The 24,330-nt window shown below is 43.9% G+C and overlaps 1 protein-coding gene across 1 annotated transcript in view; it reads left to right on the top strand.

Annotated features, from left to right (window-relative positions):
- The window catches only part of LOC115100796 (potassium/sodium hyperpolarization-activated cyclic nucleotide-gated channel 1-like), a 315,046-nt gene that overhangs the window by 101,323 nt on the left and 189,393 nt on the right, over nucleotides 1-24,330 (top strand). Inside the window, exon 3 of the mRNA XM_029619687.1 lies at nucleotides 11,408-11,648. Coding sequence (XP_029475547.1) covers nucleotides 11,408-11,648 — 241 coding nt within the window. The remainder of the gene's footprint in view (nucleotides 1-11,407; nucleotides 11,649-24,330) is intronic.

The following is a 24,330-nucleotide window of genomic DNA, read 5'->3' as shown; positions in this document are numbered from 1 at the left end:
GCATAGCACGACTAAGAAAATATGAAACCTATCAGCAGGCAGGATGTCAAAGAAAAGAGATGAAATAGAAAAATGAATTGGTTTGTAAAGATAACTGATTCGATGAAGATGACATTGAGGAACATAGTTATGGATTGTTGAACACGGTGTGCCAGTTTTATAAAACATTCAGATTCATCCATTTACACATGTTGTTTAAATGGCCCTGTTTTCCCTGTCATTTGTGATGGGTACTTATGCTAACACAATAGTAGCATATGCAAATACCAATTTACCATATTATGTTTCAGTGTTTTACTTCAAATCATATGAAGTTATGCCAACTGGAAGTCATTGTTGTCATTGTTACATTAACTTGTTATACTGCAGAAACCCTGTCATGAAAGTATGATTGTAATTAATCAGTACAGCTACAGTATAAAATGGTAACATTTATAATCAGTCTTCTGTAGTTATCTGGTTGTATTTAATTTATTCTAGACTAGTTGCACTTTTGAAGTTTTAATACCTGCATAAACAGTATCCAAGATTCGCAAGTTATGAAATTAGAATTTTAACATGGTAGAAAACAAGTCTTCAAATAAGAGTGCATTTGCTCAGTAGTTCAAAATTGCAATGTGCGAGAATAAGCTGCACGAAATTGCTTAGCTGGGTAAGATTTAGCTGGTAAAGTTAAGCTCATTGTTAGCTGTAAGTGGGAAAAAGTACCATGCCCAGTCCTAAACCAGGGTTTACCCTATTGGAGGGATGGAGCTCTGCCCTTGACCCACAGGATGGGTCTCTTCACTTGCCATTCTAAATGTATGCTCTAGCTGCTCTTGTTCAGTTATAGGTCCCTCCCAACGCAGTGATTCAAAACACAGTTCCATATCGGGGGACTGTGTAAGATGCATTATCTATGCTCGCCTGGAGTCTTCCATAAAGTTCTACTTACTTAATATTTCGAAAACTAATAGACTTTGAAAATTCTTGACCATCCTTCTTGTTTGTCAATCTCTTCACTTGCAGCCAGGTAGGCTGCAAAGACTTGCATACCTGCTTTGAGCCAGACTTGCAACCCCACCAATGAGGACTGAGATTGATCCTCAGAGAGATCACTGGGATTATCCTAGTGTTCCTGGCAACTTGAGGGCTGTGGGTCATGCCATGGATCCTTGATGAGGAAGATCCATAACTCTGAATTTCTGTGAAGCAATCCTGCTGAACCTGTTGGTAATATTTGTAATATATGTGAATGCTAACTGGAATATTCTGACCTACACTGTACTGACAATGAGTACTGTAAACCTGCTTTATATATTCAGTTTAAGTTAATGAAGGTAAAGAGAATCCGTTACCAGTTATGCTTTGATTAAACCCTGCACTGAATGAGAGAATACCTGAGTTTTCTATCCATTGTCTTGCAATCTGACACTTGATTGCAGCTGAAAATGATCTTAAATCTATCTGCCTGAGGTTTACCTGGCTAGATTTAGAACAGCCATTTGTGCACTTGAGGTTTGATGCTTAAATTTAGCCATCTAGTGCTCAAAATCAGCACTAGTCAGCTAAGTCATCACCTTGGAATACAGAGGGGCCACGGCCTTTTTGTGTAGTTAATTACTGGATATCTAGAATTATCCACTCAGCAGGGGTAAAATATTCATCCTGTGGAATCCAGTTGGCTACCTCCTTAGAGGTTCTAACCATCAACATTTCTCAAAGTTTGCATTGCATACTAAAATGGCAAATAGTCTGCATTGTTTTGATAGCACAGTGTATTTTTCCATTTACAACATGAAGCAGACTTCACAAAACATTTTGGCCTCACAAATAGTAAATTTTCATGTATAGTTTTACTCTTAGGAAAATGTATTTACATTAATGCCTAATGAGTTGCTGTGATGCAAAATAATGCAAAGCAGCTCATTATTAAATATAATAAAACTATGCAAAAATAACTACAACTCAATAAGAAAGAGTTAAAATGTTTACAAAATTTCCTGTAGAAAATTGTTGCATGCTATTCTTTTTCTGGGCATACATATGAATCCCAGGAGTAAAATATGCACACTTTCCCAAATAATGTGTGAAATTTTACTTGGGTTAGTACAGCAACCTCTTATGGTCTGATTTACAAAGGCTTTTCTCCTATTCTGAGTATATACAAAAAATGTTTAGTAAATGAGGCTCTTAGCCTACTAGATCCTGATCGCCTGATGCATTAAGGACCTGATTTTCAAAAGCATTTACATGCTTAAAACCTGTACATTAACTTTACATGTATAAGTGGGCTTTTGAATATTGCTACAATATATGCCATTGAATTGTCAATAGATTTTACCCCTATTAAGTGCATTCATTACTACTACTACTGCTACTTCACATAGGTAAACAGCTTTTGAAAGTTGATACAACAGTAAGGTTACACTTACTTTCATAACTCCTTTGAAAATTCACCTGTCTGGCTTTTCTCCCATTCTGTGTCCAAGGGAGAAACATTTACTGAATCAGGTGGTAAGTAGAAAGAACCTTAGGGGTCGATTTTAAAAGGAGTGCGCAGTTCCCGGCGTGTGCACATGGATGCTCAATTTCATAACACGTGCGGGGTTTACGGGGTTTACGCATGTGGCGGGGCCCTTCCGAAAATGTGCGCGGTGCCCGCAAGGCTTGGTCACAGACATAACCCCCCCCCCTTTTAAAATCAGGCTTTAGTTTAATATCTCATCTATAAGTAGGACACTGCTATATTAATAAATAAAAACAAGGATTACTTGAGTTGATGCTTCAGGGAATGCAAGCTGGCTAGGGCCTAAATAATAACCCAGCGAAGGAGGCAGAAGTGGGTCCAGCAGGGAAAGCCCCATGTAAGGCCCACAGGGGTGGAAAGGGCCCAAATCAGCAGCGGCAGCTGTAGACCACGGTGGACAGGGAGCAGTAACTGAGCCATGCCGTGTTTCCGGGGGCTGCATTAGAGAGGCCCAATATGGGCTTTCTCTACTGCCATTAATGACAGACTTGCCACTGCCTGCAATGAGAGGAGGGCCCCCAAATGGTGATTGGTTACCGTGATTATATGCAGGATAGGCAATGGGCAGGTGCTGTGAGAGAGAATGAAATTGATGGTAGTTGGCCATGAAGAGAGCAGGAGGCCTCGGAGTGCAAATAGCAGTTAGCATCAGCTGAGCACACAACCACTGCCACTATCAGCTTCCCTGCTTAGTCCCTGAAGTCCGATGCTGAAGGGAAAAAAAAGGCGGGAGCTCAAACAGCTGGTGGAGGGGCTAAAGTGAGCAGTATAGCTTTGGACTGCTGTCATGGCAGGGCCCTTATGCTGTTTACTGTGCTGCTGCTGTTCCTATCTCCTCCTCACACAATGCACTGAAAGCTGATGGGGTTAGTGCCTGAGTTGTGCATCTCACGTTTTCGATTTTAAAAAAGTCTGGAATTAGCATTGGGGGGGGGGCTATCTAGTTCATTAATAATAAGACAAATTAAGCAAAATAAAAAAAAAAAATTGATGTGGTCAGATGATAGAACCCTGGGGATCTGACCAACATCAACTCCTGGATTTCTGACAAGGAGGTTTCCAATTCCAACGTGGGCACTTTGAGAGTCACCTTGCCCCAGAGGACCCCGAGGACTTGAAAAGCAGGGGTGCTGCAGTGAGAGCAGGGGAACCCATGAGTACCTGTGCCAGGATGAGGAGGTTTCCGATTCCAACGTGGGCACTTTGAGAGACACCTTGCCCCAGAGGACCCCGAGGACCTGAAAAGCAGGCGTGCTGCAGCGAGAGAGGGGGAACTTGTGAGTGCTTGTGACAGGACAAGGATGTTTCCGATTCCAGTGTGGGCACTTTGAGAGACACCTTGCCCCAGAGGACCCCGAGGACCTGAAAAGCAGGCATGCTGCGGTGAGAGCAGGGGAACCCATGAGTACCTGTGCCAGGACGAGGAGGTTTCCGATTCCAACGTGGGCACTTTGAGAGATACCTTGCCCCAGAGGACCCCAAGGACCTGAAAAGCAGGCGTGCTGTGGCGAGAGAGGGGGAACCCGTGAGTACCTATGTTGGGACGAGGAGGTTTCCGCTTCCAACATGGGCAATTTGAGAGATACCTTGCCCCAGAGGACCCTGAGGACCTGAAAAGCAGGCGTGCTACGGCGAGAGAGGGGGAACTTGTGAGTGCTTGTGCCGGGAAGAGGAGGTTTCCGATTCCAACGTGGGCACTTTGAGAGACACCTTGCCCCAGAGGATCCAGAGGACCTGAAAAGCAGGCGTGCTGCGGCGCGCTGCCACCAGCGCACCAATGCCGTGCACCAAAGGGGCACGCTCCTTCTGAATTTTTTCTTCCCAATTTTAATATGGGAAAGAAAAGGAAGGGAAAGTTAATGTCAGTTCTGGCAACTTCAACTCCAACTTCAGGTCCGATGGACATACATGTGGTAAGAGCTAATTCAACACTGCAGGAGCCGAGTATCGAATTAGCAGGGATTTCATTATCCCTGGAAGCGCATTCTCCACCACCCATGCCACAGGCAACAACCGGTGTTTCTATATCTGGACTGAGTGATGTTCATAACATTTCAAGTGGGACGGGTAATAATGATACTTCAGGTTTTCAACGTATATTGCCTTATGCCAATTATGAAGCTCTTCCAGCTGGGGAGCAACGGAACCCAAATACTGAGCCTTCATCAGAAGATAACCCCACACTTATTACGCAGCCTGTGATTTTTGATTGTACAAAAGAGGATCCCTTGGTGGAAGTACAAGGAGAACCGTTAGAAGTGTCACTTAAGGACATATGGAGAGTAATTACTAGGATAGATAGTGTCTTAACAAATTCTGTAAAGCAGTTATCTACCTTATAAATGGCCTGTGACCGACGGCCCGCAAATGCGCAGTAGAGACCAGCTCTACCGCGCATGTGCGGGCGAGCACGTCGCTCTGAGGCAGCTTCAGAAAGAAAAAAAAATGGCGGCGTCCAGTGGCAGCAGCGGCGGTACCGGCAGCGGGCGGCGACGGCGGTAGCGAGCGACGGCGGCGGTGGCGACGGCGGTAGCGGGCGGCGACGGCGGTAGCGGGCGGTAGCGAGGGAGGGAGAAGAGAGAGAGAGGGACGGACTGAGTGGGAGGGAGGGACGGAGAGAGAGAGTGGGAGGGAGTGACTGAGTGAGAGGGAGGGACTGAGTGAGAGGGAGGGAGTGGGACTGAGTGAGAGGGAGAGGGGGGACTGAGGGAGGGAGTGGGACTGGGAGAGAGAGGGAGGGAGTGGGACTGAGGGAGAGTGAGTGGGACTGAGTGAGGGAGGGGGGAGGGAGTGACTGAGTGGGAGGGAGGGATTGAGTGAGGGGGAGGGACTGAGGGAGGGAGTGGGACTGAGGGAGAGGACGGAGGGAGTGGGGACTGAGTGAGAGTGAGTGGGACTGAGTGAGTGAGAGGGAGGGAGAGAGGGGGGAGGGAGTGAGTGAGACTGAGTGGGAGGGAGGGACTGAGTGATAGGAGAGGGAGGGTGGGGAGGAGTGGGTGAGGGAGGGGGTGGTGAAGAGTGAGGGGAGAGAGAAAGAGGGGGAGGTGAGAGACAGAGGGATGTAGCCCGTTTTAACGGGCTTAACGGCTTGTCTTTATATACAGGAAAAGCATCACTTAAATTTTTAGATCTAGAGAGGAGATCTTTAAGATTGAAAAGCGAAGTTAAACTGCAATCTGGGGCAGTAGCCATCTTATAGCAATCATCTATTGCCTCAATTAAAGATAAGTTAATTACCCATCAAAAATATGAAGCTTTGGAAAATCGTTTAAGATCTAATAATTTATGACTTTTGAATTTCCCAGTAACTCGATTCCTTTCAGGAATCGAGTTATTTAAGAAATGTATAACTGAGAATTTGCAATTCCCAAATGAGAAATTGTTTTTTATTTCAAATTCTTATTATATGCCTAAAGGATGGTAAATACAGAGGAGGGAGTCTTTTGATGTTTTCTCACCTATTTATAGCCCTTATATTTCCTCCTTTTTGCAATCTGAAGAAATACAAACCAGGGCCACCTTTGTGGTCACGTTTGTATTAGAATCAGATACAAATGTATTCTTTCGCCAATACTTTAAATATAAGGAGTTAAATTTTTGTGACCAGAAGGTACAGATATTTCCGGATATTTCGAGAGAAACTCAACTGAGTAGAAAACAGTTTCTATCCCTGAAACCTGGAGTATTAGAGTTAGGAGCACTTTTTTTATTTGAAATTTCCTTGCAAATGTGTTATTTCATTTCAGAATAACAAGTTTATTTTTCTTAACCCAGTAGATCTTGAAAGGTTTATTAATGATAAAAGAAACCCTGTGTAATGATTATTGCATGGTTGTTTGTCCTGGCATTGTAAAACTTTTTTGTATACTATTGGTAGACATTTCCTAAAGTATCCCCCCTGGATGAGGGCTTGTATATGATTATCTTCTGCAATTTTGTATTATTATTATTTTCTTATGTTGTTTCTCTGTTAATAATACTTTAGCAGTCATCACTGCTGTAAGGATGATGTGAAAAGCTTAATAAAAGGTAAATTAAAAAAAAAAAAAAAAAGATCATAAGAACTTTCCATACTGGGTCAGACCGAGGGTCCATTAATTCCAGCATCCTGTTTCCAACAGTGGCCAATCCAGGTTACAAGTACTTGGCAAGTACCCAAACATTAAGTAGATCCCATGTTACTAATGCCGGTAATAAGCAGTGGCTATTCCCTAAATCAACTTGATTAATAGCAGTTTATGGACTTCTCTTACAGGAAATTGTCTAAACCTTTTTTAAAGCCAGGTAGCAGGCTGGCTTATTCCAGCCATAATCCCTAGATATCTGGAAGGTGCTGATGGCAAATGCATGTCAGGGCGGTAGTGAACTTGATATGTACTTGTCAGGCATGGCCCCTGCAGATGGAAGGGCACAGGCATTTAACTGCTGACAAAGATGTTATACAGTTTACATATTTAACCTGAACCTACACCAGACTTGCTTCTCTGACAGATCCAAAGACTGTGCCCTATTCCTGTATACTTTCTATAAGGAGTTCGTTGAAATTGTCTAATTCATTTCATATGAATGCACATGCCTAGTATTAGCACATTTTGTAGGATCTTGCTTATGTCAGGATATTCAAAAACAGTACACAGGCATTTTCCATTTATATTCTGAAACCTGAAATTAATAAACTATTGATTCTATCTACAATAGTTTGTAAATATATCATGTGAGTACTGCTAGAGTAGTTAACTCAGAAAACATGTGTAAGAGAGTGGTACTTCTTGAATAATATCACTGAATAATGTACAGGTTTGTGGTTGGTTAAAGATGTAAAAAAAGGATCAAGTTCATATAGTTTATTAGAATGAAATTAAGAAACAGAATTACATTTCCTGTCCCCTTCCTGTCCCCTTCCCTTCTCCGCAACCCTTCATGTGTAAAATCTATGGCGCTAATACTGTCATAGTATATTTGATAAAAAATATAAATATATTGTATTTTTAACTTCCATCTATTATTCTTTTCCTAGTTAATCTCTGAACCCTAGCAGGCCCTGTCAGAAAACAAATTATATGTATTAGCTGCACTCTTATAGAAGCCAACAGAGGTACAACAGGGTATGAGCAGAGAAACTAGAATGCTGAAAAATGTTATTGAAGCACAAGTCTTAATAACATCTATTTTTTTCTGTTTCCTTCAAATGTGACAAGCATAGTGCTAATGTTACATAAATCCATGAATGAACAGTTCAAAAAACAAATAATTAGGGATGTGCATCGTTTTTCAACGATTAAAATTATCGTCCGATAATGTTTATATCGTCTTAAATCGTTATAGAACACGATACAATAGAAATTCTAATGATTTATCGTTAAAAATCGTTAAATCGTGTTAGTGCGCACTAACTCGAGTTAGTGCGCACTAACTCCCCGTTAGTGCGCACTAACTCGATTTAGTGCGCACTAACTGAAAATGATACAAATAAACACTTTCCAGGTCACTGAAGGTCAGTTAGGAATGAATATGTGTTCCTATTGGCTGGCTGCCCTCTTATCTATTGATGTTACCAAGTTACCACTGAGGTGATGGTTGGGGGGATGGGAAATGGAACTGGAAACTAACGAACACCAACAGAAAATGAAACAAAGTGTTCACACTTCCCAGGTCAGTAAAGGTCACTTAGGAATGAATATGTATGTATGTATTCCTATTGGCTGGCTGTGCTCTTATCTATTGATGTTACCAATATGGTTGGGGGGATGTGAAATGGAAACAGTTGGAAGCTTGACAAAAAAAGTAATGTAATGATCAGCACTCACGTGACTAGAACTTGTTTGTTTATTATTTTTGTTAGCAGGCACCTGAAATGCTAGTGCATGTTGAATTTGCCAATCACTGTGCATTTTAGAAAGGTGGTCCTGGCTGGAACTGTACACAGTTCAAATATATGTAATTGATTGTTGGTAAGTGTATTTTTTAAGTAGCCACACTGGCACCAGTATGTTTACTTTTCCTCCTACTTAACTCACTAGCTCAGCTTTGTAAGAAGGGCTTCTCTGCTTGTGTGTTGTTTTTGTTTGGTGTGAGGAGAGCAGAAACATCAGATCTTTATTCAATCTACTACAGTCATCTCTTACAGTGCCCTATCCCTATTAATACCAGGAGTGTTGTGATCTTCCTGCACACAGTGCCCTAACCCTGATACCAGTCTGAGACAGCTCCCTCCCTGCATTACTAGTGAGAGGCTGGCTTCACAGACAGGGGGGAGCTGCCTGACCCTCACTCCTGACTTCCCCCATGTCCCAGCTAGTGAATGGTGTGTGGGTGAGGGGGGGGGGAGGATGGTGAAGTCTGAGACAGCTCCCTCCCTGCATTACTAGTGAGAGGCTGGCTTCACAGACAGGGGGAGCTGCCTGTCCCTCACTCCTGACTTCCCCCATGTCCCAGCTAGTGAATGGTGTGTGGGTGAGGGGGGGGGGGGGGGAGGATGGTGAAGTCTGAGACAGCTCCCTCCCTGCATTACTAGTGAGAGGCTGGCTTCACAGACAGGGGGGAGCTGCCTGACCCTCACTCCTGACTTCCCCCATGTCCCAGCTAGTGAATGGTGTGTGGGTGAGGGGGGGGGGGGGGAGGATGGTGAAGTCTGAGACAGCTCCCTCCCTGCATTACTAGTGAGAGGCTGGCTTCACAGACAGGGGGGAGCTGCCTGACCCTCACTCCTGACTTCCCCCATGTCCCAGCTAGTGAATGGTGTGTGGGTGAGGGGGGGGGAGGATGGTGAAGTCTGAGACAGCTCCCTCCCTGCATTACTAGTGAGAGGCTGGCTTCACAGACAGGGGGGAGCTGCCTGACCCTCACTCCTGACTTCCCCCATGTCCCAGCTAGTGAATGGTGTGTGGGTGAGGGGGGGGGGTGGATGGTGAAGTCTGAGACAGCTCCCTCCCTGCATTACTAGTGAGAGGCTGGCTTCACAGACAGGGGGGAGCTGCCTGACCCTCACTCCTGACTTCCCCCATGTCCCAGCTAGTGAATGGTGTGTGGGTGAGGGGGGGGGGAGGATGGTGAAGTCTGAGACAGCTCCCTCCCTGCATTACTAGTGAGAGGCTGGCTTCACAGACAGGGGGGAGCTGCCTGACCCTCACTCCTGACTTCCCCCATGTCCCAGCTAGTGAATGGTGTGTGGGTGAGGGGGGGGGGAGGATGGTGAAGTCTGAAGTCTGAGACAGCTCCCTCCCTGCATTACTAGTGAGAGGCTGGCTTCACAGACAGGGGGGAGCTGCCTGACCCTCACTCCTGACTTCCCCCATGTCCCAGCTAGTGAATGGTGTGTGGGTGAGGGGGGGGGGGAGGATGGTGAAGTCTGAGACAGCTCCCTCCCTGCATTACTAGTGAGAGGCTGGCTTCACAGACAGGGGGGAGCTGCCTGACCCTCACTCCTGACTTCCCCCATGTCCCAGCTAGTGAATGGTGTGTGGGTGAGGGGGGGGGGGGAGGATGGTGAAGTCTGAGACAGCTCCCTCCCTGCATTACTAGTGAGAGGCTGGCTTCACAGACAGGGGGGAGCTGCCTGACCCTCACTCCTGACTTCCCCCATGTCCCAGCTAGTGAATGGTGTGTGGGTGAGGGGGGGGGTGGATGGTGAAGTCTGAGACAGCTCCCTCCCTGCATTACTAGTGAGAGGCTGGCTTCACAGACAGGGGGGAGCTGCCTGACCCTCACTCCTGACTTCCCCCATGTCCCAGCTAGTGAATGGTGTGTGGGTGAGGGGGGGGGGAGGATGGTGAAGTCTGAGACAGCTCCCTCCCTGCATTACTAGTGAGAGGCTGGCTTCACAGACAGGGGGGAGCTGCCTGTCCCTCACTCCTGACTTCCCCCATGTCCCAGCTAGTGAATGGTGTGTGGGTGAGGGGGGGGGGGGGTGGATGGTGAAGTCTGAGACAGCTCCCTCCCTGCATTACTAGTGAGAGGCTGGCTTCACAGACAGGGGGGAGCTGCCTGACCCTCACTCCTCCGGGGTATTGTGATCTTCCTGCACACAGTGCCCTATCCCTGATACCAGGGGTGTTGTGATCTTCCTGCATGCAGTGCCCTATCCCTATTAATACCAGGAGTGTTGTGATCTTCCTGCATGCAGTGCCCTATCCCTATTAATACCAGGAGTGTTGTGATCTTCCTGCATGCAGTGCCCTATCCCTGATATCGGGATGTGTGCAAGAAGATCACAACACCCCCGGTATCAGGAATAGGGCACTGCGTGCAGGAAGATCACAACACCCCCAGTATCAGGAATAGGGCACTGTGTGCAGGAAGATCACAACACCCCTGGTATTAGGGATAGGGCACTGTGTGCAGGAAGATCACAACACTCCTGGTATTAATAGGGATAGGGCACTGTGTGCAGGAAGATCACAATACCCCTGGTATCAGGATTAGGGCACAAGTTCTAGTCACATTGACTGATCACATTACTTGTTTTGTCAAGCTACCAACTGTTTCCATTTCCCATCCCCCATATACTGTCAGTAGGAAACTTGGTAACATGAATAAATAAGAGGGCAGCCAATAGGAATACATATTCATTCCTAAACTGACCTTAACTGACTGAAAAGTGTCAAATTGTATCATTTTCAGTTAGTGCGCACTAACTCCCAGTTAGTGCGCACTAACTCCCGTTAGTGCGCACTAACTCGAGTTAGTGCGCACTAATCGGAAAAAACGATTTTTAACGATTTTTTAACTAAAAAATCGTGCCTAAGACGATTTTCTTGCCCTGCCACACGATTTCTATCGTTAAGACGATATGGAAAACGATTCACATCCCTACAAATAATCCATAGAAAAGTGCTTTGCTTTGCTTTGCTTTAGAGGTTGCTTATTACTGACCTGTTTGTGTGGTTCTTTTTCTTTCAGGAAATAGTCAACTTCAACTGCCGAAAACTTGTTGCTACCATGCCTCTCTTTGCTAATGCAGATCCAAACTTTGTAACTGCTATGCTCAGCAAGTTGCGCTTTGAGGTTTTCCAGCCTGGTGATTATATAATTCGGGAAGGAGCTGTGGGGAAAAAGATGTATTTCATTCAGCATGGAGTTGCTGGTGTTATCGCGAAATCCAGCAAGGAGATGAAGCTGACAGATGGCTCTTACTTTGGAGGTTAGTAATTGTTATGGCAAAATATAAAAAATTTAGAAATAAGTTGTAACAAGCCTAGATATGAGAGGTTTCATTATATGTAGTAATATAACTATGGACGATAAACTAGAACAGACTGATATTTACTGCTACGTGTACAAATATGTTGATTGGGATAATGCAGTGATTGACTGAAGTGATATGAACAGGCCAAAAAATGTCATTTTGTGTCATGTTGGTGTCATTTGGGGGTCAATTTTCAGTGTCTTTAATGTTTTCTTTTTTTACGTTTTGGAAAGGTAATATACTAAAAATGAAGGAAGAAAAAAACACATTTTGTGTTTTTTCTATTATTTCATTTTGAAAACATCAGGAAATGACATAGACTGGATATTCAGTTTGAGATTTGTTTCTTTTTTTGATTTTTATTTTTCTTCATTGTGTGTTATCTTATTATTTCCATAACAAAATTGTTAATTCGCTTTGTTTATATAAAATGCATAAATAAAAAGTAAAAAGAAAAGAAAAGAAATGACATAGACAATGTCAACGACACTGTTTGTGTCAGTTCCAACATATGCACATCCCTAATAGGACTGAAATTTCCCTACTGCTCAACAGTTACATTTTAAGTATATAACTCGTGCACTTAAAATGTGTTCTCATTAAAAGAGGCTGAGACGGAGATGTTCCAGAGGCATGCTTAAACTTTATCAGGTGCATACTCAGAAAACCAGCCAGAATTAAAGTTATCCATGTAAAGTTACCCAGATAATATTAGCCAAATATTCCAGATAAAGATATCCAGGTAACTTTGCCCTTGGCCAGCTTACCTAATAATGATTTAAAAACAAAAAAGTAGTATCAAGCAGCTGCCATGCACTTCCCCTCCCCCCCATCCACAGAAGAAACAATTACTATTGTTGAAGGTCCCCTCCCTCTCAATCCACTAATATAGAAGTGTCCAGTCTTACACATGTCAAGAGCCACAAACCAGAATTCACAGAGGCAGAAAACTGCCTTGCTTTTCACGGGTGGGCAAGAGACTCCTCTCTACCACCACCACCACCACCTACACACACACATGCGCACACACATGTACAGCTGAGCGCACTGTATAATCCGCACTCTGACATGGGTTCAATAGGCGCTAATCCGCATGTGACTGAGCCTATTACTCATTCACTCCGCATGTAAAAAATTAAATGTGAAGCTCAGACGTACATTTATCGCTCAGCTATTAACGCCTGCCTGGAGCAGGCGTTAATAGCTGAGCGCAGGTAAAAGAAGTACAGAAAAGCAGAAAAAACTGCTTTTCTGTACTTCTTTTTTAAGTAAAAAAAAAACTTCGGCAGACTGCTGAGTTATGAAGACCGACGCCAGTAAACTCGGTGTCGGTTTTCATAACCGGCCGTCTGCCAGTAATGAAAACGGATGCCGAGTTTATCTTTCATGCTCACATTAGGAAAGCGGGCGCTGACTTTTCAGCGCCCGCTTTCCACGATTTATATTGCATCGGCCCCACACCCTCTCAGACACAAACACATTTATACACTCTCTCTCATATGCACTGACATGCACATACAAACACTCATTCTCTCTGACACAAAACCACATACACGCTGTATATTTTCTGCTTTTGTGCTGTTGCTCATGTGCTCAATCAATGAGTGCCACCTGCCCCACTACTGACGCATTATGTAAAGTTTTTGCTTGCTGTCAGCCATTCCATAGGGGCGGATTTTAAAAGCCCTGCTCGCGTAAATCTGCCCGGATTTGTCCACGGCGTAAATCCGTGGACAAAGGTAGGGGGGGGGTTTAGATAGGGCCGGGGGGCTGGGTAAGGTAGAGGAAGGGAGGGGAAGGTGAGGGGAGGGCGAAAGAGAGTTCCCTCCGAGGCCGCTCCGATTTCGGAGCGGCCTCGGAGGGAACGGAGGCAGGCTGCGCGGCTCGGCGCGTGCCAGCTGCCCAAAATCGGCAGCCTTGCGCGCGCCGATCCAGGATTTTATAAGATACGCACGGCTACGCGCATATCTTATAAAATCCAGCGTACTTTTGTTGGCGCCTGGTGCGCCAACAAAAGTACGCGAACGCGCATTTTTTAAAAATCTACCCCATAGTGTGCAACAGCCCTCTCCCTTTCCTATTCTCACCTCTTCTTGGCACTTATACTCTCCAGGAGACTCACTGGTGCCACAGCTCAAGAGACACCAGTAGGCTACCACTGTGCTAGGAGAATACCACACAAATGCAGAATATAGAAAGACTCTCACCAAAAACAGAAAAAAAAAATAGACCATAAATTAGAAATAGAAATGTGTAATCAAAAACTAAACTGGAAACTACAACAAGCTCAATTGTATTATGCAGTGCAATAATGGAAATAGTAATCAACACAATTCCTCATAAATCATCACATAAAATGAAGAAATATAAAATATCATTTATAATAGTAAAACTATACTAAGAAAGGGGGTCATTTTCTATCCCTTTTCGCATGCAATAGCTAGATAGGGGCGGAATCGGGGGGCGTTGGGACCAGAAGAGGAGGACTTGGGGCAGCATCAGGGCGGACGCCGCGGAAACTTCTCTGGCAGCGATAAGGTAAGACCCATTATCGCCACCAGTAGCGTGCCCAATAGCACCACCTTTCACGGTGGCACTATTGGGTGCAAAAGCTGGCAGCAATAACACCACGGAGGTGGGATCGCTGCCGGCTTTCACAGGCCCGTCCCCTGCTTCACCCCCCGCCCCCCCGTTACCTCGCGATTCAGAAACCTTTGCGAAGATAGAAAATCCAGGCCAAAAAGAATACATTTTTCAAAACAGCCAATGAATAGAACTTTCAATAATTAAAAACTAGCATAAATTTGTTTTAATATTTCCCCAAACCCCAATAAAATATTTTAAAAAAGCAGGCATCAAATTTCCCAAAATTAAAACTAACAGGGATCAAAAACTTTCCCTGAGATTTTTCCATTTCCAGAGATTGCTTGATATTGTTTTTTTGGTGGGTTTTTTGGATGCTTTGTGCAGCATTTCATTACATTTTTATACAGTGAAAAGTACATTAACTATGCAGTCCTGAATGTTAATGGAAGTAGGAGCATTAACAGATGAGCCACTGTTTTTGAAGACTTTGTACAGAAGAAAATAAATGTTTCCTTGTTACAGGAAACATACTAATGAAGAAAATCAGACAGATTGATAAAAGACTGGAAAGGAGAAGTGTTTCTCAGACATGGCTCATCTATAAGTGCAGGGGTTGTTGTTTTATTCTCTGAGAAGTTATTAAAGGAAGATAATTAAAGGTTCAAGCAAAATTCAGTTTTCATTAGAAATGTATAATAAATGTCTATGCACCTGTTGTTGAAAAAGAAAGGGTTCTGTTTTTGAAAGGTTCAGCACTCATAAAAAACTGCATGTCTTATTCTTGAGAGAGATTTTAACTGTACTATTGATGAAAGTAAAGATAGGAATCATTTGGAACCTCACCCTATGTCTGCTAAAAAGCTACTGTCTATTAAAAAGCTTAATGATCTTATAGACATATGGAGGATTTTTAATCCAAAGACTAAACAATACACATGGTTGAGGAACAGCAGTAGCCACCTATCCTTATCAAGGCTTGACAGATTTTACATTTTGAGAAATCAATTACATTTATTGTCTGGCTGTAAAATTGTTCCTACTGAGTTTTCTGACCATAGCATGGTTGTCTTTCATGTTAATTTATCCTTCGTACACCATCAAAATTGCTGCTAGCAGTTTACTTCTCATCCGCTACAAGATATTTTATAGAATGCTTTACATGCTTTAGGAATTAGTGGTCAAAGACAAAAGAAACATTCATATCTTTAAGGCAATGATGGGATATTGGCAAAGCTCAAATTAGATTGCTTTGTCAACATATACAGAGTAGGTGACAATGAGCTAAATCAGAGCATGAAGGAGTTGGAGGAAGAAATAGATGAAATTCAAAAATCTCTTGAAAATAAGTATAATGTTAGGCTGTATGAGAATTAGAAATGTAAGAAGAAATTATTAATGAATATGTTAGATATCAAGGTGCAGGGTGCACTAGTTTGAGCTGATTTTCAAGGACTGAATGAAATGGATGCTCCTACTCAATTTTTTTGGGGCTGGAAAAGAAAGCGGCAGAACAAAAGATTATTACAAATTTAAAAACACCAACAGGACAAGAATTGTTGCAACCTACTGAAATCCGGAGATATGCTGTGGTTTTCTAATCAAAGCTGTATGCAGTGGACATCTGAGACTGACAGCTCTTTCAGGATCTCCCAAAGATTTCATCAGAAGACGCAGAGGGACTTGAACACTTTCTCTTCCTCTCTGAGCTGTCAGTTGCACCAGGCATTGATGGACTGCCAGCAGAGTTTTATAAATCCTGGCAAACAGACTAAAGGAAGTTATTGGTTCAGTGGTGCACCCTAATCAAACCTATTGCATACCTAACAGATCCATTTTTGATTATTTATTCCTAATCATGCAAGATATTGTAGCCGTATCCAAACTTTTTAATTTGAATTTTGGTCTTATTTCCTTAGATCAAGAGAAGGATTTTGATCGTGTTGATCCTACTTATCTTCTGAAAACTCTGAATGCTTTTGGTTTTGGGCCCAGCTTTGTCTCTTTTATCAGATTGCTATGTTCAAGCATATACAGACTGATTAAAGTATTTATTTTATTTATTTAAAAACTTTTCTGTACCGTCGTTTAGTAGTATACCATCACAACGGTTTACAGATAGGCACATAAATAAGTCTGGTTAGGATTATAAATTAGCTAGTAGGTGCCAATAAAGTTTCGGTTACATGATTCAAATAATATACGCTATTTGGATTGTGGATTGGAAGTTCCATTTATATGAATAATAGGATATCCATATGAGAATACTGTACTCTTAAATTAATCTTAGGTATGAGAAAAAATAATAAAGGAGGGATAACTGCTATTTGTTGACTTTTAACAGTTCGCCGGAGTTCTCTTTCTTGTCCGCTAGTATTCCTCACTCTCCACTCTCATTGTGTAGATGAAGGTTTAAGTCCCCCTTTCCCAGTACAGAAGGGGGATTCAGCAAGGCTGTTCTTTAGCAGGGATGTTATATTCCATATCCACTGAACCTTTACTTTGTAAGTTGAGGAAATATTTTTCTGGAATGTCTTGGCCTTTTCCAGGGTGTGAGTCTTTGAAGGTGTCAGCAAATACTGATGATGTTACAATGTTTGTAAAAAAATGAGAGGGAGGTGTAAATTCTAACAGAGTGTCAAAACCCTTTTGAAAAAGGGTCCTTAGCTTGTATCAACTGGGAGAAAAGTGAAGCACTCTCATTGGGGGATTAGAAAGATGCACAGTCTCCTGGGCTACCAGATGGGTTAGAATGGAATAGAGCAGGTATGAAAATGCTCAGAGTCTATCTAGGGAGTGAGGCAATTATAAAACAGAACTGGGAGGAAATCCTAGAGAAAGTTAAAGGAAGGTTGCAGAGAGTGCAGTGGCTTTTATCTAATCTCTCTTTTAGGGGGCGAGTCCTAATAATAAATAATGTAGTAACATCAATGTTGTGGTATAGAATTATTGTTTTAGATCTACCTCCCTTTACTTCTAGAGAGAATTCAGAAAGTTTTACTGGATTTTTTTTTCTGGGATAGTAACCACCGGTTGAAACAGACTTAACAGAGTATCCCGTATTTGCCTGTAGAGGAAAGTTGGTCAGGGTCTAATTCTCTGAGTAGCCTCTCTCTTGGAGACGGACGGCTTTCACAATCTTGCAGAGATTAAGGTGACTAGCATACGAGAGAGAGCTGTTCTTGATTGATACCGAAAAGGTTGATGAGGCTGGACTACCTTTGTCTTACCAATCTGTTTTAAATGCATGGAAACTCTTGAAGGTTAGAAAAGATGATATCAATTTAAGTTTAGCATAATTCTTAGAGGAACCTCTCTTCCATAACCTCTTTTCCATAATCCTTATAGACAGTTTCAGTTCTAAAAGCCTGGTATCTAGGGTTGCCAACTTTCAACCATCAAATTTCTGAACATTTGGAGATGCTTTTTAATATCTTTGCTATTGGAGTTTATGCACAAGTGACTTATTGACAACCTTTACCATTAGAAAAACATATATATAGAATGTAAGGACCAATCTAATCTGCCCAGTTTACTTCCTGCTACAGGGCCATAGCCCCATTTGATCTCTGTTTTTCCCTTCACTTCTTTGCAATTAATGATCCTCTGTACTTGTTTTCTGCTTTCTTGAATTGTTAATGTTTTTGCCTCTATCACCTCCATTGAGAGATCATTCCATTCATCCACTATCCTTTCTATAAAGAAATAATGTATTTTCTTTATATTTATTGAATTTAGAACATATTACAAAATAAATACATTTTTTTAACAGAAACATAATGAGTATACTTGGGAAATAAAAGAAAAATAGAAACAATATTTGAAGAAACATAGAACCTAAGTTTCTCATTCATTGTCCACTGCTAAAGGGAAGGGTGAAAAAATAAATAGGAGAATCAAAGAAAATAATACACAGGAATTGGCAAGAACATGATTATTTCTGATGCTATCTATATAGACCCTCTGCCCTAATAGCACCTGGTGTGGAAGTAACAAACTTTTTAGAATCAGTAAAGAATCTTAATTGCTCTAGAACAAAAAAAAAAACAAAACAGCTATGTGCATTATATTTTTATGATACTTTTACAAGGGCATTGTAACTCAAAACATGCTTCCCAATCTCATGTCTCCTGATGTAAGGCCAAAAACCCTTCCTCCTCTCCGGGGTAATTTTAACCAAGTCCTCACAGTTTGACCTAGAAAATTAATATTCACATGCCTAGAGTACAAACACATAACAGTACTAGCATCTTCTTCAAAACAAAGGATACTAAAAAAGTAGTACTTTCAGAAATCTCAGGGACAGACCTTTCCAGAAACAATGTTAATTACCCAATGTGTATAGGAAATTGAACAGACTCTTCAAGCTGGGCTCTAACACATGTTCCTTTTGGCAAAAAATAAACCCTGTTAAAGGATAGTAGAGAATCAACTGGCATTTGCAGATTCTCTATCAAAAAGTCTCATGTGGTAGGTCCCCTATTATTTTGGGAAAATGCAACAAATGTAAATTCAAATGTCTTGCTCGATTCTCCACAAATTCCATTCTCTTGGAAAAGAAACCCCTCTCTTGAATAATTGCTACATTAACAGACTCAATGTCCTTGAACCTCTTTCTCCAACTATTGTATTTTCCCTAAATGATCTTGGAACTGACCCTCAAGGCCCATAGTCTAGGAATCCACTTTGGTTACTACAAATTAATTTTGTAGAATATTTTGTGAAAACAGTGCCAAATATAACCATCAAATCCCAAATAGAATTAAGTGTTAACTTAGTGAAATTTACCCAGGAGCCAATGACCACACCAGGAGCTGGACTCAATGAGATGCAACCATGTAATGGAGAGTAAATCCACAGCATCAAATGAACAGATGCCATACCAGCTTGCCCAAGCACTAATTGTTGCTAATTCACAGGCATTCCTCTAGCGATTGAAATTACTGATGCAAAAGCCATCTGCTCAAGAATGGTTGGTTCTATCACAATGAGGTAATAAAGGATCTCAAGGACTGAAAGATAATTCCTCCACTGGTGAAGATGGTATGTCTCCACCCAAATCTGCAATAGAGATATCTAAGGCCCCCGCAAGTAGGAATACGGTTCACAAATGCATCTATCGACTGCTGGCATGTTGAAACAGTTGAGGTCTCAGAGGGAAAAAACTCAGAGCTTTCCTTTCATTTTGGAAAGCATTGCTATTGAAGAAACCAGGTAAAAGGAAACAAAATAGCCAGGAAAAATAATGTGACCACCTCACGTCGCCATCTTAGCTCCTGAAGAAGAAACTTTAAAATCCTTGGTTCAGCATGCAGGTTTGCTCAAAAAAGCAAACAGGATATTAGGCCTTAGTAGGAAAGGAATGGAGAATAAAATGGAGAATGTCATAAACCATGTATTGCTTCATGATGAGGCCACATCTAGAGTACTGTGTGCAGTTCTGGTCGCCACATATCACGATATAGTTGCATTGGAAAAAAAGAACAGAGAAGGGTGACTAAAATGATAAAGGAGATGGAACGGCTCCCCTACAAGGAAAGGCTAAAGATGTTGGGGCTGTTCAGCAAATACAGAGACTAGGCATCAAGCCATGAAATTAGTAATTACCGTATTTTTCATTCCATAAGACGCATCTGACCATAAGACACACCTAGGATTCAGAGGGGGAAAATTAAAAAAAGAAGAAAATGGTGTGCTAAACCGGTTCTGTTCCCGGGCGTCTGTGCGTCTTATGGAGCAAATTAGGGGAGTGCATTCAATTTTATTTTTGTCCCCATTTCGTTTTTGGGTCTGGGGAGGGCCATTTCGGTCCACTCCCCAGATCAGAAAACTTTAATCATTCTCTTTCTGTGGGAACCCCCCCCCCCAAAAAAAAAAAACCAAACCCATTCCATCCCTTTAAATTTAATTAACTACAACCCCCCACTCTTCTGACTCCCCCCCCCCAAGACCTGCCAAAAATTCCTGGTGGTCCAGCAGGGTCCAGGAGCGATCTCCTGCACTCGGGCCGTCGGCTGCCAGTAATCAAAATGGCACCGATGGCCCTTTGCCCTTACTATATCACAGGGGCTACTGGTACGATTGGTCGGCCCCTGTCACATGGTAGGAGCACGCCTACCATGCCCAATTTAGCACAATTAAGTTCTAAAATTCATTACTGGAGGATGTGGTTAAGGCAGTTAGGGGCGGATTTTCAGAGCCCTGCTCACCTAAATCCGCCTAAATCCGGGCGGATTTAGGCGAGCAGGGCCCTGCGCGCCGGTGCGCCTATGTTCAATAGGCCTACCGGCGCGCGCAGGGGGCGTGTCGGGGGCGTGTCGGGGGCGTGTCGGGGGCGTGTCGGGGGCGGGCCCGGCCAGCGCGGTGTTTTGGGGGCGTGTCGGCAGCGTTTTGGGGGTGGGCCTGGGGGCGTGGTTACGGCCCGGGGCGGTCCGGGGGCGTGGCCGCGCCCTCCGTACCCATCCCCCAGGTCGCGTCCCGGCGCGCTAGCGGCCCGCTGGCGCGCGGGGATTTACGCCTCCCTCCGGGCGGGTGGGTTAGGTAGGGGAAGGGAGGGGAAGGTGAGGGGAGGGCAAAAGAAAGTTCCCTCCGAGGCCGCTCCGATTTCGGAGCGGCCTCGGAGAGAATGGGGGTAGGCTGCGCGGCTCGGCGCGCACCGGCTATACAGAATCGATAGCCTTGCGCGCGCCGATCCAGGATTTTAGCGGATACGCGCGGATACGCGCGTATCTACTAAAATCCCGCGTACTTTTGCTGGCGCCTGATGCGCCAGCAAAAGTACGCCAATTCGCGCGGTTTGAAAATCTACCCCTTAGTGTAGCAGGGATTAAAAATGGTTTGGACAAGTTCTTGAAAGAGAAGTCCATAATCTGTTATTAACCAAGCAGATTTATGAAATAGCTCCTGCTTATGACTGTGTGATAGCAGTATGGAATCTATTTATTGTTTGCGATCTTGCCAGGTACTTGTGACCTGGATTGACCACTATTGGAAACAGGATACTGGACTTGATGGACTCTCAGTCTAATCCAGTATGGCAAATTCTGATGCAGTATGGCAAATTCTTAAGTTTGTTCTTACTCCTGAGTCTGCTCCCTGTAGAGTTCCATATTCAAAAGCATTTAGCTGGATAAATGAGAATTTATATGACTAAATGAAAATTTGAGCACTTATCTGGCTAAAAACTAGTTGGATAATAAGACATATGGCTAGAATGTAGCCAGATAAGTTCAGGGCATTCTGGTGCATAACTGGGAGAAATTGAGTTAGCCAGATAAGTTATCCTTCTAACCCCAATATTCAGAGTTAGCCAGGTATATTCAGAGGCATAGCTAACTAGCCAAGCCACACAGAGGCTGAGGATGTACCTCTTGGTGTCTAATATTTTGACTACTTGAATTCTTAACTGTGAAAAGGTTTGCTTTTACCAGTCCAGGGACCAAACTATTGTTCTGTAAATTTTTTAGGCCTCTCATTAAATCATAAAGTCTATGCAAGAGACACAAATAAATGTATCCAACACATACTGAATATAAAGAGCTACCAAAGTGCACACTGTTTCATATAATCACAGATATTCAGAGGGATGTTTACGGTCTGGGAAACTGATAACATGGGAATAATCTGCACAGAATAGCAGTAACTACCCTTAACATAAGGCATGGGTTTACTTGATTCCTTTGACATAAGTGCTGTTGTGTGCCATATAGTGTTCGTGGTAGTTGTGGGTGGATCCTTGGGCCGGTGGCAGATGACCACTCCCCCGGGGGAAGATCCCGAGAGGGACCACCGGTCAGGCTCAGAGTATGGAGACAGACACACACTAGTTCTTTTATTAAACAGTATATGGAACCACCACGGGTGGCAGTAGTGAGCTGGAAGTACCCGGCTGGGCTGTAGTCCCTCAGATACTGGAACAGCGATCCTGGATAACTGAGCTGTAGAGAAACTGAATATAGTGAGTTGGCAGAGTATGCAGAGTTCAGGAACAGAACCTTGATGGTAACATTCACACAACAGCCTCTTAGAAGCAGCCCAAGAGATGGAATGAAGTAGGTCCTCGAGGAGCGAGTACCTGGTTCCAGGGAACGCTCTGAGAGAGCAATGATAACTCACTGGTGTTGTAGGCAGCGAAGACTTCCTGGCAGAAGTAGTATTCAGTAGCAAGTCCGGGAACGTGGGCCCTCGAGGAGCGAGTACCGATTCCAGACTGCGATCTGAAAAGCAAAGAGAAAGCGAGGCCCCCGAGGAGCGGGTACCCCTGGTAAGTCCGAGGAGGCAGAGTAGCAAGGTATGCGGAGAGCGATACCCATCCGCCGATACCTGGAGGAAAGCCCTTGCTAACTCGATTCGTTAGTGATTTCCAAGATCTTAAATATCCGGTGAGGATGACGTCACCTCAGGAGGATGCCCCTGAGATTCATGCCACTGCTGGTACTTGAATCGGGGCCGCGCCACGCGCGCACGCCCTTAGGCTGCTGGGAAACATGGCAGTGTGCAGCGTCCAGCCGGTCTGGGGACACCGTAGGGGAACGGCAAGATGACGCCGCGGCAGCCAAATGTCCAACAGGCAAAGAGGGAGTCGCCAAAGAGGTAAGGTGGGCATAGTGGAGACATCGGGCAGCAACGGTCGCAACAGTCTGGGAGACCTACCTGGGGATCAGCACAGGACTTCAAGGCAGGTCTCGGAGCAAGACAAGGACTGGTCTTCTCCCTAGCCAGCTCCTTCTCCCACTGGTTAAGCCCTTGGGTTCCGGGGGCCAGTAGGTCTCTGTGACAGCAGTACCTTATAGTGGTGAGTCCATACAGGCAAGCCTTGGACAAGACTGGATGGAGCAAGGCTTGGGCAAGGCTAGCTGTAAACAAGGTGTGGGTAGGGCTGGCTGGAGACAAGGTGTGGGTAAGGCTGGCTAGAGACAAGGCGTGAACAGGGCTGGCCAGAGGTAAGGCATGGACAAAGGCTTGGCAGGCAGGCTTGGCGGGCAGATTTGGCTGGCAGGACAAAAGCAAGGTTGGATTCTAAGCAGGACCTGGAACTAGACAAGACAAAGGTGAGGTGAGATAAGGCAAGGATAGAACTCTGGTTCAAGCAAGACTGGAGACTGGAACAGACAGGATGAAACAAACAAGGCAAAATGGAGCTGACTCTGGAACAGGCAGGGTAAATGCAACAAGGCAGACGAGGGCTGGACTTAGACAAGGCAAACAAAGAACACAGAAGCCTGAAGGTAGCAAGGTTTGGAACAGACAGAATAGGCCCGAAGGACTCAAAGCAGGATACAAGAGAGAATAGGCCAAAGGCCTCAAGACAGAGAATAAGGCATGATAAGCCCAATGGCTTTAAGGAAAGGCAAGACAGAAGGCTTGAAGGCCACAGACAAGAACAAGAACAAGGGTCAGGTCACGGAGGCAGAAGAGATTCAATGAGAAGACAAGGAACTTCTGGCAAGGCAGGTTTACACAGGGCTGGGGTCTGGGCTTGGCATGGGCAGTGAGGAGGAACTTGACAAGACTAGTGATGAGGCATAGTGAGGTCCTTTGCTGGTGGGGAGCCACCATGAAGGTAGGATAAGACTGTATAACAGGCAAAATCCTAACAACTGTAACATCATTCTCCGCTTTGATGGCGGGGGAGGGGGGGTGAGTGGTGGAAAGAGATATTGGATTCAGACAACAACCAACATGTGCTCTGTCTTTTACGGTCAGAGGTACTGACACACAGACATAAGGGAAAAAGCACAGGGCTTCATCAATGGCCAAGTCCATAAGCAAAGCACGTCAAGCAGCATTGTCTGAAGTTTCCAGAAGGCTTATCACCCAATAAAAGAGAAACATGCAGGTAATCTACACAGCATGGCAGATGTTACCACAAGAAGCTTGCTGAGAAGACTGGATGGACCATTTTGGTCCTTTTCTGCCGTAATTACTATGTTACTATGTATAGGATATCCGTATTAGTTTGATATAGCAAAAATGACACAAGATGGTAAAACCTTATAGACTAACCAATTTATTGAGGCATGAGCTTTCAAGGACAGAGTTCACTTTGTTAGAT

This window comes from Rhinatrema bivittatum, chromosome 1 (assembly GCF_901001135.1).
Source record: "Rhinatrema bivittatum chromosome 1, aRhiBiv1.1, whole genome shotgun sequence".
Classification (NCBI taxonomy): Eukaryota; Metazoa; Chordata; class Amphibia; order Gymnophiona; family Rhinatrematidae; genus Rhinatrema; species Rhinatrema bivittatum.
The sequence above is the reverse complement of the archived record's forward strand: the minus strand, read 5'-3'. Positions and strand labels throughout refer to the sequence as shown.